At 55.5% G+C, this 15,170-nt stretch overlaps 7 protein-coding genes across 7 annotated transcripts; 4 read left to right on the forward strand and 3 right to left on the reverse strand.

Annotated features, from left to right (window-relative positions):
* Positions 1-100: 100 nt before the first annotated feature.
* Positions 101-1,647, forward strand: CTAM01_08514 (cytochrome oxidase assembly protein; the record flags this gene model as incomplete). Its single annotated transcript, XM_060524534.1, has 2 exons — positions 101-483; positions 552-1,647. The coding sequence occupies 2 exons, from the start codon at positions 101-103 to the stop codon at positions 1,645-1,647; spliced, it is 1,479 nt and encodes a 492-aa protein (XP_060380753.1).
* Positions 1,648-2,045: 398 nt separating this feature from the next.
* Positions 2,046-4,128, reverse strand: CTAM01_08515 (lysyl-tRNA synthetase; the record flags this gene model as incomplete). The annotated part of the gene is made up of 5 exons (XM_060524535.1): positions 2,046-2,056; positions 2,114-3,397; positions 3,549-3,689; positions 3,743-3,789; positions 3,848-4,128. 5 exons carry the CDS (start codon positions 4,126-4,128, stop codon positions 2,046-2,048), a joined length of 1,764 nt encoding a protein of 587 aa, XP_060380754.1.
* A 1,446-nt stretch (positions 4,129-5,574) lies between these two features.
* CTAM01_08516 (uncharacterized protein) lies at positions 5,575-5,867 on the forward strand (the record flags this gene model as incomplete). The annotated part of the gene is made up of 2 exons (XM_060524536.1): positions 5,575-5,708; positions 5,768-5,867. 2 exons carry the CDS (start codon positions 5,575-5,577, stop codon positions 5,865-5,867), a joined length of 234 nt encoding a protein of 77 aa, XP_060380755.1.
* Positions 5,868-6,247: 380 nt separating this feature from the next.
* CTAM01_08517 (peptidase family S58) lies at positions 6,248-7,414 on the reverse strand (the record flags this gene model as incomplete). Its single annotated transcript, XM_060524537.1, has 1 exon — positions 6,248-7,414. One exon carries the CDS (start codon positions 7,412-7,414, stop codon positions 6,248-6,250), a length of 1,167 nt encoding a protein of 388 aa, XP_060380756.1.
* Positions 7,415-8,353: 939 nt separating this feature from the next.
* CTAM01_08518 (iron-containing alcohol dehydrogenase) lies at positions 8,354-9,962 on the forward strand (the record flags this gene model as incomplete). The annotated part of the gene is made up of 3 exons (XM_060524538.1): positions 8,354-8,383; positions 8,437-9,472; positions 9,532-9,962. 3 exons carry the CDS (start codon positions 8,354-8,356, stop codon positions 9,960-9,962), a joined length of 1,497 nt encoding a protein of 498 aa, XP_060380757.1.
* A 155-nt stretch (positions 9,963-10,117) lies between these two features.
* CTAM01_08519 (alkylated DNA repair protein AlkB) lies at positions 10,118-11,215 on the reverse strand (the record flags this gene model as incomplete). Its single annotated transcript, XM_060524539.1, has 2 exons — positions 10,118-10,881; positions 10,942-11,215. 2 exons carry the CDS (start codon positions 11,213-11,215, stop codon positions 10,118-10,120), a joined length of 1,038 nt encoding a protein of 345 aa, XP_060380758.1.
* An 872-nt stretch (positions 11,216-12,087) lies between these two features.
* On the forward strand, positions 12,088-13,259 carry CTAM01_08520 (cell division control protein 2; the record flags this gene model as incomplete). The annotated part of the gene is made up of 3 exons (XM_060524540.1): positions 12,088-12,124; positions 12,239-12,914; positions 12,977-13,259. The coding sequence occupies 3 exons, from the start codon at positions 12,088-12,090 to the stop codon at positions 13,257-13,259; spliced, it is 996 nt and encodes a 331-aa protein (XP_060380759.1).
* Between the last annotated feature and the right edge of the window lie 1,911 nt (positions 13,260-15,170).

The following is a 15,170-nucleotide window of genomic DNA, read 5'->3' on the forward strand; positions in this document are numbered from 1 at the left end:
TTCCAAAATAATTTATTCTATGATTCATTTATACCTACAACGTTCGCTCCTCCACCCCCAATTGCGATCTGGAAACACCACCAACACCACCACCACCAGTATGGCGTCGTTCGCACCAGGCCTGCGGAGGCTCGCCGTGAGGGCATCCCCCTCGCTCTTCGTGTGCCGCCAATGCCAGCGTCAACAGCCGCAATGGCGCTCGTCCCCGTCCCGCGTCCTCGACACCATCGTACGATCTCAGCAGCAGACCCGGAGCTTCACCCAGACCAAGGCGCCGCTCAACTTCAGCAGCAACGCCGTCATCGCAGACAAGCCGTCCGCCTCGATCGCAGCGCAGGCTGTGGCCAAGGCCAAGAAGGCCACCAAGAAAAGGGCGTGGCCTGAGACGAACTCCAAGTCTGTGGGATACTGGCTCGTCGGCAGCGCCGTCAGCGTTTTTGGCATCGTCGTCTGGGGTGGCCTCACACGATTGACTGAATCTGGGTAACAAACCTCCCCTTCTTCCACTACTGCCCCCTAGGAATGCAGCAGCTAACCCCTTTTTAATGCAGCTTGAGCATCACCGAATGGCGTCCCGTAACCGGCTCCATGCCCCCGATGAACCAGGAAGACTGGGAATCCGAGTTCGAAAAGTACCGCGCCTCCCCCGAATTCAAGCTCCTCAACCCGCACATGGACCTGGCCGAGTTCAAAAAGATTTACTTCATGGAGTGGTCCCACCGCCTCTGGGGCCGCTTCATCGGAATGTCCTTTGTCCTGCCCACCCTCTACTTCATCGCCCGCCGCCGCGTCACCCCCAAGATGGCCGTCAACCTCTGCGGCATCTCCTGCCTCATCGCCTTCCAGGGCTTCATCGGCTGGTGGATGGTGAAATCCGGCCTCAAGGACGACCTCTTCGCCCCCGGCTCCCACCCGCGCGTCTCCCAGTACCGCCTGACCGCCCACCTCGCCACGGCCTTCGTCTGCTACTCCTGGATGCTCCTGTCCGCCCTCACCGTCTTCCGCACCCGCCGCCTGCTCGCCGACCCCGCCGCCGCCAACAAGGCCCTCGCCGCCCTCCGCAACCCGGCCATCAAGACCTTCCGCCGCCTCTCCTTCGCCCTCGTCGCCCTCGTCTTCACCACCGCCATGTCCGGCGCCCTCGTCGCCGGCCTCGACGCAGGCCTCATCTACAACGAGTTCCCCTACATGGGCCTCGGCCTGACCCCGCCCTCGGGCGAGCTCTGGGACAAGTTCTACTCGCGCAAGGAGGACGGCTCCGACCTCTGGTGGCGCAACATGCTCGAGAACCCTAGCACCGTCCAGCTCGACCACCGCATCCTCGCCATGACCACCCTCTGCTCCATCCTCTCCCTCTTCGCCTACTCCCGCACCCGCCGCGTCGCCGCCGCCCTCCCCGCCAACGTCAAGAAGGGCGTCCTCGGCACCGTCCACCTCGTCCTCATGCAGGCCGCCCTCGGCATCAGCACCCTCATCTACATCGTCCCTGTGCCCTTGGCCGCGGCGCACCAGGCCGGCGCCTTGGCGCTGCTCTCTGGTGCCTTGGTCCTTGGACACCGTCTGCGCGTGCCAAAGTCAACTCTGGCTATGATCCAGAAGCGGATGAAGGCCAAGGCGAAGGCTATCAAGTACAGCAGGCGTTCCTAGGCCCGGGTCCACTCTCCCAATGACTTGCGACTTACTCCCTACAGAGTTACAGTTTTACATTATTTGGTTTAACTGCATTATGGCAGCGACAACATTTTTTGCATTATGGCAAGTACGATACACACAAAAGCAAGTAGATATGTATAACATTGTAGCAACAACGGATGGACACGGCCAGCCCTTTGAGGCGGTCATTGTGTACCTCGAATTTATCCCATTCAAAAACATTTTGTTCATTTTTTTTTTTAATAGAAGCTCAACTCTAGACTATGGAACGTCTGCCGGATATCACTGGGGGCGTACACTTTTTCTTTTTATCTTCTCCGCGTGCGTCACTTGTAGACAACCATACAGGGCGATTCGTCTTGACATCCGATCCCAGCCATCTTGAGAACTCTCTATTTGTGGGCTGTGATGCATTATTAGCCTCAAAATTTCGCTGCAGCGGAAAGCAATCAAGACTTACCAATTCCCTCCTCGGGAACAGGCTTGACGCCGACGACCTCAGCCGCGGAGGCCTTCTTCTCACCCTGCTTCTCCTCCTTCATGAAGGGGAAGGCAAGCACCTCACGGATGCTGTAGTTGTCGGTCAAGAACATGACCATTCTGTCGATACCCATACCCCAGCCACCGGTAGGCGGCAGACCGTACTCAAGAGACATGCAGAAGTTCTCGTCAATGAGCTGGGCCTCGTCGTCACCCTGGTCCTTCTGGCGGGCCTGCTCCTCGAAGCGCAGTCTCTGGTCAAAGGGATCGTTCAACTCGGTGTAGGCGTTGACAATCTCCTTCTTGCACACAAAGGCCTCAAAGCGCTCGCACAGACCGGGAATGTCGCGGTGGTACTTGGCGAGAGGGCTCATGACTTGCGGGTGGCCGAAGATGAAGGAGGGGTTGACGCACTGCTCCTCAATGTACTCGCCAACAAGCTTGTCGATCATGCGGGCGTTGGTCAGGGGCGGTGAGCACTCGAGGTTCATCTTCTTGAGAACCTTCTGGAGGAACTCGTTGGTCTCGGCAGTGTGCAGCTGGTCGGCGGGAGGGAACTTCTCGCCCGTGGCCTTCTCGAGCTCGGGAATCATCTCGAAGCGCTTCCAGGGCTTCTCCCAGTTGACCTCGTAGACCTCACCGTGCTGGGTGTGGAACTTGGTCTTGTAGCCGCCAGTGACGTGCTTGACAAGGCCGCTCACGAGCTCTTCGGTCAGGTCCATGATGTCGTAGACGTCGGCAAAGGCTTGGTAGAACTCGCAGGTGGTGAACTCGGGGTTGTGCGTCAAGTCGATGCCCTCGTTTCTGAATTGACGGCCAAGCTCGTAGACGCGGTGGAGGCCACCAACGACGAGCTCCTTGAGATAGAGCTCAGGAGCGATTCTCATGAACATTTGCATGTCAAGGTCGTTGTGGTGGGTCTTGAAGGGGGCAGCAGTGGCACCTCCAGCGATGGGACCCATCATGGGTGTCTCAACCTCGATAAAGTCCCTGTCGTCGAAGAAACGTCTGATGTAGGTGACCATCTTGGATCTTGCGATAAGGATCTGGCGGCTCTTGTCGTTCATGATGAGATCAAGGTAACGCTTGCGGTGGCGCTCCTCGTGGTCCTTGAAGCCGTAGTACTCGTCGGGAAGGGTGTGCAGGCAGGGGGTAAGGAGAATGAACTCGGTCGCGAAGATGGAGAGCTCGCCCTCCTCGCCCTTCTCGATCTTGGACTTGGGTGCGGTACGGCCGGGGTATCCAATGATACCAACAATGTCACCTATGCGCGGTCAGTATTTCGTGATTCCCACCCAATCAGGAAATTCAATGCTTGCCTCGGCGAAGGTGGACGTGCTGGTCCTCAAATGACGGGCTTCCCTCTGCGACCTCTTGCGCCTGTGCCATAACCTGGACCTTGACGCCCTCGGCACGTATATCGTAGAAGAAGAGCTTGTTGCCAGAGGCACGCTTGTTGTAGATACGAGCGCCCACGCGGACGACCTTCTCCTTGTCATGCTCGCCAGACTTGAGGTGACCAAAGTCCTTGACAAAGTTGCGCAAGTCGTAGTCGGCTGCAACGTTATCAGTATAAAAGTCTAGGGATAATGGTGTTTGCAGATCTCACTGTGGAACTTGTGGGGGTAAGGGTTGGGAGACTTGGTCTCGCGCAGCCTATCGTCATAACGTCAGCCCATGCAACCACTTCTTCATCTCCGCGGGAAAAACGCACTTGTTGATGGCGCGGGATCGGTTCTCGAAGTACTGGCTGGGGTCGAGGTTCTTCTCGTCGGCCTCAGCGTTGCCCTTCTTGGCAGCAGCAGGCTTGGGAGGGGCAGCGGCGGCCTTCGCAGCCTTAGCAGCCTCTCTTTCGCGGGCCTTCTGGCGCTTCTTCAGCTCCGTCTTGGAGACCATCTCGCCGGTGACCTCATCCTTGAGAAGCTTGGCGGTCTCCTCGACCTTGAGGTCCTTAACCTGCTCGGTGGGGGGTTCGGGAGCACTTGAGTCGGCCATGATTGCGGTTTGCTGTGTCCACAAGATGTTTGTCAGGAAACAGAATCTGGGGGAGGGTGTGCGGGGGAATTCCCGTCGTTAAATCAGGGAACGGAGGTTGACTCACCAAATTTGTCTTGCGTCTCGCGATCGAAGTTTTACCAGTCAAAATTATTTAATGCCGGGACGAGGGGCAGCAGTGCATTGGCTACGGCGGGGTAGTGCCATTGACTCATTTGCCCTGACTCACCGCCTTCGATGGAGGGGCAGAGCGACCTGCGGGGGGAGGGGTGCTTTCCCTGCCAGGCGGGCTGTGTCACGATAAGCTCAGCACTGTATTCTCGCACTGCTACCCCTGAGCCCCTGAATGGTGTTCACGATGCTGCAAAAGCGGTCCAATTTGAACTCCAAGCGTGGAAAGGTGGTCGAGGATACTTTCCGTGTTTCCAAAAGCTCTGAGAATCAGAGGTATATCTGTTTCTCTCTGAAGATTGTCTTAATTACAACGATGCGCTGGCGTTCGGCTTGACCTAGCCAGCTGGATGTAATGCCTCGTAGTCAACCCTTCTAAAGAGAATCACAGTGCAACATAGAAGTGAAAACAATTTAAAATGATAGATCAGATTATATGTTCAAGCTTATATTGCATGAAACGTGGTAGTCACTATACGCCAGAGTCGGTCAAACGAGCAGACCCGGCTCAAGTTGCAGGGAAACAAGTCTAAGGGCAACATCTGGACCTGAGGTCGTTGATGATTTGATACCAGAATCAGATAATACAAGCCTATCATGGTCATTGATTTACTATTAGCAGTTCTTGCTTAGGTTATGGCGAAAGATGGGACTGATTTCCAGCTTCTGCACATGAGTTAAGATCTGGACCTGGCAGGTGTTCTGCGCGAACAAGATACGTGTTTGGATTCTAATTAGAGCGGACCTTTATACCATAGAACATACAAGCTAAATTTTCTCGACGAGAAGACAGAAACCCAGGAAAGCTAGCTAAGAGACGCATGGCATTCAACCGCATACTTTGCCCATCAACCTCTATGGATCGTCCTCTGGTGAAAACAAACAAATATTGCATGCCACTCCCTAATAATTTCCCTACAGATAGAAAAAGACTATCTTGGAAAATATCAAGTCATGCTTTGCAATGGAATTGTATGAGTTCACGGTGAAAGAATGTTCTGCGTGGCCCCCGCCTCATTGAGGATACAATATCACATGCCTCACTCCTTCCATGGAACCTGCCCACCTTGTCCAATGCCTTAATACTGCGTAATCACGATCGGGAAAGCCCCAAAAGCTCAGACCAGGTCTATAATTTCCCTCTTTTTGCTCCTGTTCATCTCTGGCAGTTGCTTCCAATCTCAGTATAGACCTTGCGTATATCCATAACATCATCGAAGATCAATCGACCGGCCCCAATCTCGATATCTAGCAGAATTATCGCAACAGTTCACCATGTCGTCTGGATCATCCCCAGTCAAGAAGGCGGTCATCCAAGAAAGCGCGGACAGCAGAGGTCCATCTGAGTGCTCGGAGCGGGAATTCCGTGTACTCGCCATCAAAGCCATCAATCGACTCTTCGGGGCTCGGTAGGTCAACGTTCAGAAGGAATTGTTTCTAGCTTACACAGATTAACATGAGAATATAGCAGTGCCCTTATCCGCAGCTTCAACGCTTTCTTTCGCCTCCTCAGCAGGCTGAACCTTGTCGCGCGCCCCTTGAGTGTCCATAGCACCCCGGAGATCTAGAGAGCCCATTGGGAGGAGCTCAGAGACGCCATCATGGAAGTCTACGATTTAGCCGACAATTTGCTTGATTTGGCCTTGCAAACCGAGGAGTACATCGGCACTACAGGATGCGAGTCGCTCTTGGTGGGGACAAACACTTTCCTCGCGGCCATGAAGGTCCCTCTTCAAGCGCTACATGATACTCTAGTAGGCAAGGGGAAAGGGGTGGCAAAGTCTAAATAGACGCTTCGTGAGGAGAAAGTGAGGCACAATCGATGGATCCGGATACAATCACTCCAGGAAAGACACGCACGAGGATTGGATGGGAAAGGAGACTGCATTGGCCACCGAAACGATAAAAGAAGTGGGCAATTAATTCGCTGGGTAAACATGCCAAATTCCTACGAATCATATGCGTATTTCTGCATGAGCTCCTTTAAACGATCCAGAGGCAGTTCCTCAACCGTGTGTCCCAAGAAACCCTTCAAGGTCTCGGCCGAAGACAAGGCGTTGTAGATGCTCTCCTCCGTCGCATCCGCCGCCGCCTCCAGAAGCGCATTGATACTCGTGTCGTCAACCGACTCAACCTTGAGCGCCTTGGCCTTGAACGGGTCCACCTCCTTCGTCTCCGTCGTCAGCGTCTGCACGGGAATGCGATTGCCCGTAGAGAAGGCGAGGAAGATGTCGCCCGAAGGGTTATGCCCGTAGCCGCCGACCCGCGCCAGCCCGACGGTGGCCCTCTTGGCGAGCCTCTGGCACTGAATGGGCGTCAGGGGCGCGTCGGTGGCGATGGTGACGATGATGGAGCCGTCCTTCTTGTCCTTGTGCGCCATGACCTCGGCCAGCGTGTCCTTCTTCTCCTTTGCGAGAGTGCGGCCGACGGGGAAGCCGCCGATGCGGAGGTGGGCCGCCCTGCCGTAGTTAGCCTGCACGAGGGCGGCGACGGTGTAGCTCGTCTCCTTGCCCTCGCTGTCGATCCCGGGCACGACGCGGGACGAGGATCCGGTGCCGCCCTTGAACCAGTGGCAGATCATGCCCGTACCGCCGCCCGTGTTGCCCTCGGGCACGGGGTCGTCCGTCACGGACTCGATTCCCTTTGCGACGTGTGCGGATGTGACAGCCAATTTGGAGATGTCGTTGAGGAACCCGTCAAAGGTCTCGCCGACAACGGGTAGCAGGAACCATTCGATTTCCCCGTTCTCGTTGGAGTAGTGCTTGATGGCGTACTCGTAGATGCCGCGGTACGCGTCGCCCACCGAGAAGGAGTTGGTTAACACGATGGGGCTGGCGAGGAGACCAGTCTCCTCAATCCAGTGGGATCCGGTCAGCTCTCCGGAGCCGTTGAATCGGAAGATGCCGGCGTAGCAGGCCTCCTTGAACCATTCCTGGCGGGGGAGGATGACTGTTACGCCCGTGTTGACTCCCTCCTCTGTGCGGATGCTCTGCGTTGAGGCGAGGACGCCGGGAACATCGGTAATGGAGTTCTTGGGTCCCGCCGGCCATCTTCCGAGGTCGAGGTTGGGTAGGACATCGCGGATGCGGCCGCGAGGAGTTGATTGTGTAGCCATCTTGTGGAATCAGTTGAGTTGCTTTAGAGTGGAAGTTGAAAGTGAGATGTCAGACAACTCTGTTCTTATGGTTCCAGTTATAGAGCCGCAGCCACAGTCTTTATACATCTTCGCAATCGTAGAAGCATCGTGGTCAGCAAACGTAAGTGGCGTGTCGCAATATTGTAAACGTTCAAGTTCCATTTTCTTTCTTCGCCGATGAAGGATCGAATAGCATCCACCAATTGACTTAGGCCGCATCAGCATGAGAGGATATCATCATGGATCCATTGGCCAATTGCGTCGTCGAACGAAGTCCGAGCCAGAACTTTTACGAATGCCTGGAGATCGCGCGTGGTTTCAATTCTTTCGGCCAGCTTCTTTGGGCAGGTGGATTTGGTACAAGTGGCGCCGCTACCTCACTGTGGACGTAACTCCGCTTACGTTGCGGTGTCAGCGCGGGCTAACCATCCGTGTGTACTCGCGTTTCTGACGTTCAATGCTGACGGTGTTTAAATCCCTCCATGGGCCGTCGACAGCAGCCTAGAACCAGGCATCTTTCAAAGATAAATACTGTACTCAATGGGCCCAAGGTAAGGTGATGAATCAATGCGGACGGAAAAGGGAGGTAATCAGGTACATGTACCTCGGCAAACGGGCCCCACACACAGATCGCTCGGCCGGCAAGTGGGGTCCGAATGCGGGGAAGCTGCTCCAACCCCCGGAGTGACCATCATTACCAAGCTCCCTGTCCAGTCTGAGAGCCCTGTGCGGAGGAGGCGCGGGACTTCGAATCCGACATCGCTTTCTCTCACACAGCATTGCAGCAGCTTCATCACACACCTTCTCTCCTGTTTTCTCACATCTTGCATAGAGTGAAACGTCCTATCAGCCGTCACCTTGTAGACTATCCGGTGCAACCAATCCATTGTCCGCTCACATATTCTTTCACAATTAACCATGACGCCCTCACTTCGGGTCATCCCCAACGTAAGCAGTTGCTCCCCTCTCGAGACAGATCCCTCACTCACACAAGATCACAGGCGGCGTCTCGTGCCGTATCCCTCTTGCGGACAATCCAGGCACATCCGCCATCATGCCCCTGCCATACCAACCCCGGCCATCACCACCACCACAACCCTTTGAACTTCACGCCGAGGCCCCTCCGGACGAGCAACAAACGCGGCTATGCCACCCCCGTAGACGGCCCGCAGAAGGAGTACGCTTTTGAGATGGCCGCCTCCTCCATCCGCTTCGGCCCCGGCTCCACGCAAGAGGTCGGCATGGACTTTGCCAACATGGGCGCCAAGCGCGTGGCCGTCGTCACGGACCCCGTCGTCGACGGCCTCTTCGCCATGCAGCAGGTCCGCGAAGCCCTCGACCGCGAGGGCATCAACTACAAGGTCTACAACCAGACCCGCGTAGAGCCCAAGGACAGCAGCATCCGCGAGGCCATCGACTGGGCCCGTCCCTTTGCGCCCGACGCCTTCCTCGCTGTCGGCGGCGGCTCCGTCATCGACACCGCCAAGCTGATGAACCTGTACTCGTGCTACCCCGAGGCTCCCTTCCTCGACTTCGTCAACGCGCCCCTCGGCAACGGACGCCCCGTGGACAAGGCCTTGAAGCCGCTGATCGCCGTGCCGACCACCGCGGGAACCGGCTCCGAGACCACGGGCACCGCCATCTTCGACCTAGTTTCCAAGCGCGCCAAGACGGGCGTCGCTCATCGCAATCTGAAGCCCACTCTCGGAATCTGTGACCCGCTCAACACCCGCACGATGCCCTCGGCCGTGAAAGCCGCCTCCGGGCTTGACGTGCTTTGCCACTCCCTGGAATCGTGGACGGCGATCCCCTACCACGAGCGTACGCCCCGGCCCAAGAACCCCATTTTGAGACCCGCGTACCAGGGCGCCAACCCCATTAGTGACGTCTTCTCGTTCCATGCGCTGAGAGCCACGGTGAAGTACCTGCCCCGTGCCGTCAAGAACCCCGACGACTATGAGGCGCAAAGCGAGATGCTGCTCGCCGCGACTCTCGCAGGTGTCGGTTTCGGCAATGCCGGCGTCCATCTCTGCCACGGTACGTTCCTCAAAGTACAACCCTTACGAAAATTCCTCCCCTAATGTGAGATAACACAGGCATGTCATACCCCATCTCGGGCCAGAACCCGGGCTACCAGCACGCGGGATACAAGGTCTCCTACCCCATCATCCCGCACGGGGTTTCCGTGGCCGTCACAGCGCCCGCCGTCTTCCGCTTCACGGGCGCCTCCAACCCTGAGCGTCATCTCCAGGCGGCCGAGGCTTTTGGCGTCGACGTCTCGCGCGTGCGCAAGGAGGACGCTGGAAAGGTCCTGGCCGACGCGCTGACCAAGTTCTTGGCGGACCTGGGTGATCAGCCGGCCGGTATCAAGGAATTGGGCTTCGGTACGGAACACCTGGACGACCTTGTCGAGGGTACGATTCCGCAGGCTAGAGTGTTGATGCTGGCGCCTGGGTTGGAGACGGAGTTGCAGAAGGAGAGGGAGCAGCTGAGGGGTTTGTTTGAGGCTTCTTTGGTGCACTCGTAAAGTCTGGGACTGGTGAACCGTGTGTACTGGGCAGTGATAGGGGCCAGGATATAATCTCATGGAATTAAAAAGAAATTGAGTAATCCAGGTAGTGAGCAATCACCTTTTTGCATTGTTTTCTCGTTTTTTTGTCTTTGGGTCGATGGTTTTTGGCATCAGTCCCTCATCTGTCTTACGTTGAGGTTGATCCTCTTGTTCTGCATCCAGCCCTTCCACTCTTCGTACTTTCCATCTTCTGCCGGCCAGTCAGCCAAGTAATCAGGGCAAGTACCCTTCATGACCTTGGGAACGCCGTGCCACGCAAACCGTGAGTCCTTGGTCATGTAGATGGCGTCGCCGGAGCGGATGCGGAGAAGCAGGTACTCCTTCCCCGTCGCCCTCGCCTCGTCCGAGATCTTGTCCGGCTCGTTGGGCGCAATCATGAAGAGGCCGTCGCAGCCGAAGCTCAGGCTGACGAGACCCTTGTCCGTCTCCTCGCTGACGTCGCGGTGCATCATCATCGTGTCACCGGGCGTGTAGAAGTTGACGATGGCGGCCTGGGCCAGGGTCTCGGGGAAGACGGTCTCGAGAAAGTTGGCAATGTCGGACGGGAACTGTGGCGGGCGCTCTTCTGGGTAGATGCGGTTCGTCCAGTCGTACTGGCCGCCTAGCGTGACCCAGTGAAGACGGCGCTCCATGACCTGCTTGATGGATAAGGGCTTGTGGACGGAGGGGTCCTTGGGGGTGAATATGGGTGTTGGCTCGGGCGGGTATGAGAAAAAGGATTCGGCGGATCCGTCTTGGGCCTTTGGATAGGGCAGGTCATAGTGGAGGTGAAGATTGGTTTGGTGTGTTGGGACGCTGAGATCTCGGTTGATCATGAGTGAGAGCAGGGTCTTTTGTACTTCTGGAGGAACCAAATCCGGTACTATGAGAAGGCCTTAAGCGAATTTGTTAGAAAATATTCTACGTCTTAAGTTGTCTCGTTTCGGGCATCTACCTGGCAGAAGTGGGTGATATAAGATGGGAACTTCTTTGAGTGACGAGGTATCGACGGCATGCGGGCCCAAGTGTGAGAAAGCAGCGGCCAGCTGCTCAACGGAAATCTTGCCAGCCTGTGAGAATTTCCCGGCTTGTTCTGGAGATCTCGGATCATCGAGAGAATCTCCATTTATGAGTTCTTTTTGGTCTGCTCTGGAGTATCCCTTCCACTGTGCCCGCATCGCCTCCGAGGGCTGCTCATGAGCGTCGAGCTCGACAATTTCAGCCGTCATGGTGAAGGGAGTGAATGGGTCTCGGAGGTGTATGAGGAAGCTGTATCGGTATTATAAAATTAAATGAGTGTTATTGAATTTTGTCGTCCATCAACGAAATATTCCAACTGGGTAATTTTCTCTCACGTCTCCTCTGTCTTCGCATCGTATGAGAATAATTGGTGACTCTGCGGTACAAAATCAAGAGTGAGCCAGTCCGTGACCCCACCATCAGCAGTGACCTTATCGCTATCGGATAAAGGATAAGCTCGTTATCGAGGGGGGGTTCAACACAGCAGGTACGCGGGCAGCCCACCAATAACCAGGGGAGCCCAGGCCACCCTGCCACCTTCCGCAGACGCGACCCTTCCCTCCAGCGGCCTTGGTTGGGTGAGATCAGATCGCGCCTTGTTTTTCTTCATTGCTAGTAAACAACGACAACGGATTGCAATTTTAGCACCACAAAACATCGCCCAATCCGCCAAACGAAAAACGCCCATCCCGCCTGGGCCTTTTGCGACCGACATCGACGACAACACCCCATGGAGATTCTCCCCTTGTAACGGCCCTTCGACCCTCGACTTTTCTGCGTTTCCCCCTCCTGCCTTTTTTCTTGTGGTGCATCTTTGTTGCCCCCCTGACGACGACAACGTTCCTCCCTTTGGACTCCCGTCTTTCACTCTCTGCCCCGGAGAGACCCTCAGCTGTGCCCCTCCACACTTCGAGGTGACCGACCACACAACGAACCTGAACCCACCCGAACAACAAAGGCCGTTCCGATCGTGACAACGTCCTTCGACATTCTTTGGACCACCCTGCGATCGGACTCAATTAATTCGCTTGTCTTTTCCCCTACGAATTGATCCCCCGGATAAATACGCCGCACTGCAACCATGGAGAACTACCAGAAGCTCGAGAAGATCGGTGAAGGTAAGCAAGCCCCAGACAACGCCATCCTGGGCAGTCGACCTAGAATGGCATGACGCAACACCGGTCGGCTGCCACCTGTCACAAGTAAATACTGACTTGACCTTCTTTTTGCAGGTACCTACGGTGTCGTCTACAAGGCCCGAGACCTTCTCAATGGCGGTCGTATCGTGGCGCTGAAGAAGATTCGCTTGGAGGCCGAGGACGAGGGCGTCCCCTCCACCGCCATCCGCGAGATCTCCCTCCTCAAGGAGATGCGCGACCCCACCATCGTGCGCCTCTTCAACATTGTCCATGCCGATGGCCACAAGCTCTACCTCGTCTTCGAGTTCCTCGATCTCGACCTCAAGAAGTACATGGAGTCTCTCCCCGTCAACGATGGTGGTCGCGGCAAGGCCCTTCCCGAGGGCAGCTCCGGGTACCTTGGCCGCCTCGGCCTGGGCCAGAACGTCATCCAGAAGTTCATGTGGCAGCTCTGCGACGGCGTTCGCTACTGTCACTCCCACCGCATCCTTCATCGTGATCTCAAGCCCCAGAACCTGTTGATCGATAGAGACGGCAACCTGAAGCTGGCGGATTTCGGTCTCGCGCGCGCCTTCGGTGTCCCTCTGCGCACTTACACCCACGAGGTCGTCACCCTGTGGTACCGTGCCCCGGAGATTCTTCTTGGTGGACGCCAGTACTCCACCGGCGTCGACATGTGGTCCGTTGGCTGCATCTTTGCCGAGATGTGCACCCGCAAGCCTCTCTTCCCCGGTGACTCCGAGATTGACGAGATCTTCAAGATCTTCCGGTACGTGTTCCTGTCAAGCAGCCCCTGTTTCACCCTGTACCTGTCGCTAAACTTATCCACAGCTCGCTCGGAACGCCGACCGAGGATGTCTGGCCCGGTGTCACGTCCTACCCTGACTTCAAGAGCTCCTTCCCTAAGTGGATCCGCGACGAGTCTCTGCCGCTTTGCACGAACCTTGATGCAGAGGGTCTTGAGCTTCTCGAGATGATGCTGGTGTATGACCCCGCTAGCCGCATCTCGGCCAAGGCCGCCTGCAACCACCCGTACTTTGAGACCTACCCCGACCAGCACTCTGGCCAGACCATCAGAAGCGGCGGCCGCATCAACGGACACTACGGCAACTAGGAGTTTCCCGTGGTCCAGCGCGCGGTTCCGATGCAGCATCAGCGCTTCGGCCGCTTCTAATCACATCACTTTTTGGTCCTTGCATTATACCTTCGTTACACAAGGGAGAGGGAAAGGGTTTTCTCTTCGGGGGCCGGCCTAGGGCAAATAGCAGACTCTATGATCAGTATCCTATCGGGTTTTCAGGATACTGCGAGACTATGCTTGTCTCCCTTTTGGTCATTGAAGGTTCACCTACACAAAAGCAGGCTTTTACCATTCTATCCGCTGAAGGGGGCGGGACCATGGCCAATTGTGCATCAGGCCATGTTAGTAAGAGGTAACTGGGGAATCGTGGGTAACCGGTTCAGTTCGGCACTTGGCAGTTTGACACGTCTGCGGATGTAAGGATGCGCACAACAGTCACACATGATGGGTTGTCAGGGCATTCGGATATTGCGACAGGAAGAGATGATGTGTACGTCTTGACACTTTGCGTTTGGCTCAGCGGCACATTACACATCGTGGGACGTGACCATCAACCGGTTGTCCAGTCCATGTGCCACCAGACAACTGGGGGAGGCAGCCTTCCCCCAATATAACGAGAGAAAGAACAAGCAGAACAAAAACACCATCCCATACACAAACACAAAGGAGGACAACTTGACTTCTTCAATTTTCTTTTGTCGTAAACTTTAATGTACGGAGTAAGATGATGCATACGGTCGGTTTCGGTAGGGCAGGTTAATGGAACAAAAAAGACTCGTTTGGCATTCTGCCTTTTGCCGCTGAAAACAATGTCACAAGCAAGAATCATGGCCTGTCTTGTGTCTGTTTGAGGTTCATCTGAGGAAGGGGGGGGGGGGGGGGGGATCGACTCTTTGAAGAAATCGATGCTTCTAGACTTTGCTTTACGAGGTTTTGTTGTTGGCGTACGAGCTATCTCAATGCTTCTGTATAGTCTCGTTCCCGTCTTGTAGAGTTCGAACGGCGTCAAGACCCTTACTGCATAAGCTCCAGATCTATAGCTCGGTGGTGTGTTGAGACGAGACGGAACCCTTCGTGCATGAGAGCCTAGACCCCCCTTTCTGGTGTCAGCTACTGGATTATAGAGGGTGAGAGGGATCAGTTCATCCGACCATGTAAAGTTTTGGCCGGTTCGATTTTTTTCAAAGGGAGATGTAGATATGTCCCCGCTAGCTAGCTTACCCGTGCATCCGCGCCGTCCATTCCTCAGCTTTCGATACTACCTGGGGCCACCGCTGGAGTCTAACGGCTAAGGGACCTTTGCTGGAATAGACGGATGACCGATCTCTGGCCCCTTTGTTGCGTCGAATGATTTTGGGGTGGGTTTGGCGTATGCAGGGCAGAGGGGGAAGAGCGTTCGAGATCGTGTTCTGTGACACGGGGAAGAGAGTGTGTAAGTATCTAGCGTGAGATGGAGGTGGTTTGGAATGTTGTGGCTTTAGAGGCGAAGGGGGAAGGGTGGTTCAGCTGGGGGGAGTTATTGGGAACGGCGTTTGATGGGTTTCTCCCTTTGGACCATAGGGAACCACTGGGAATCTCTGAGAAGATGACTTTACGGGTAAGCTTGTCTCGTATATTTGTCTGAGGTTTGAGGAAGTTGGTGTGAATGTTATCGCTTCATCACCCTTGGGACTTCTTCAGTTGGCAGAAGCAGAGGTGTAAATGAGATCATCATCAGCTGGACCTAAGACTTAGCGATGGTGCCACGCGAGAAGCTACCTTTCAGTCTCGCGAGAAGAATTTGCAATGTAGTAAAAAGCCGCATGTTGCGGCTGAATGATACCCGTTAAGCACATGATCGCTCGAGTAGGGATATTGAACAGAAGGCCCGTCCAATTCCGCACACATCCTGGTTTCAAATACCTCCTCGCGGAAATCAATCCGCACAGATCAAACGTTCCCAAG

This window comes from Colletotrichum tamarilloi (assembly GCF_030869305.1).
Source record: "Colletotrichum tamarilloi strain Tom-12 chromosome Unknown Scaffold_30.1, whole genome shotgun sequence".
In the NCBI taxonomy this organism is placed as follows: domain Eukaryota; kingdom Fungi; phylum Ascomycota; class Sordariomycetes; order Glomerellales; family Glomerellaceae; genus Colletotrichum; species Colletotrichum tamarilloi.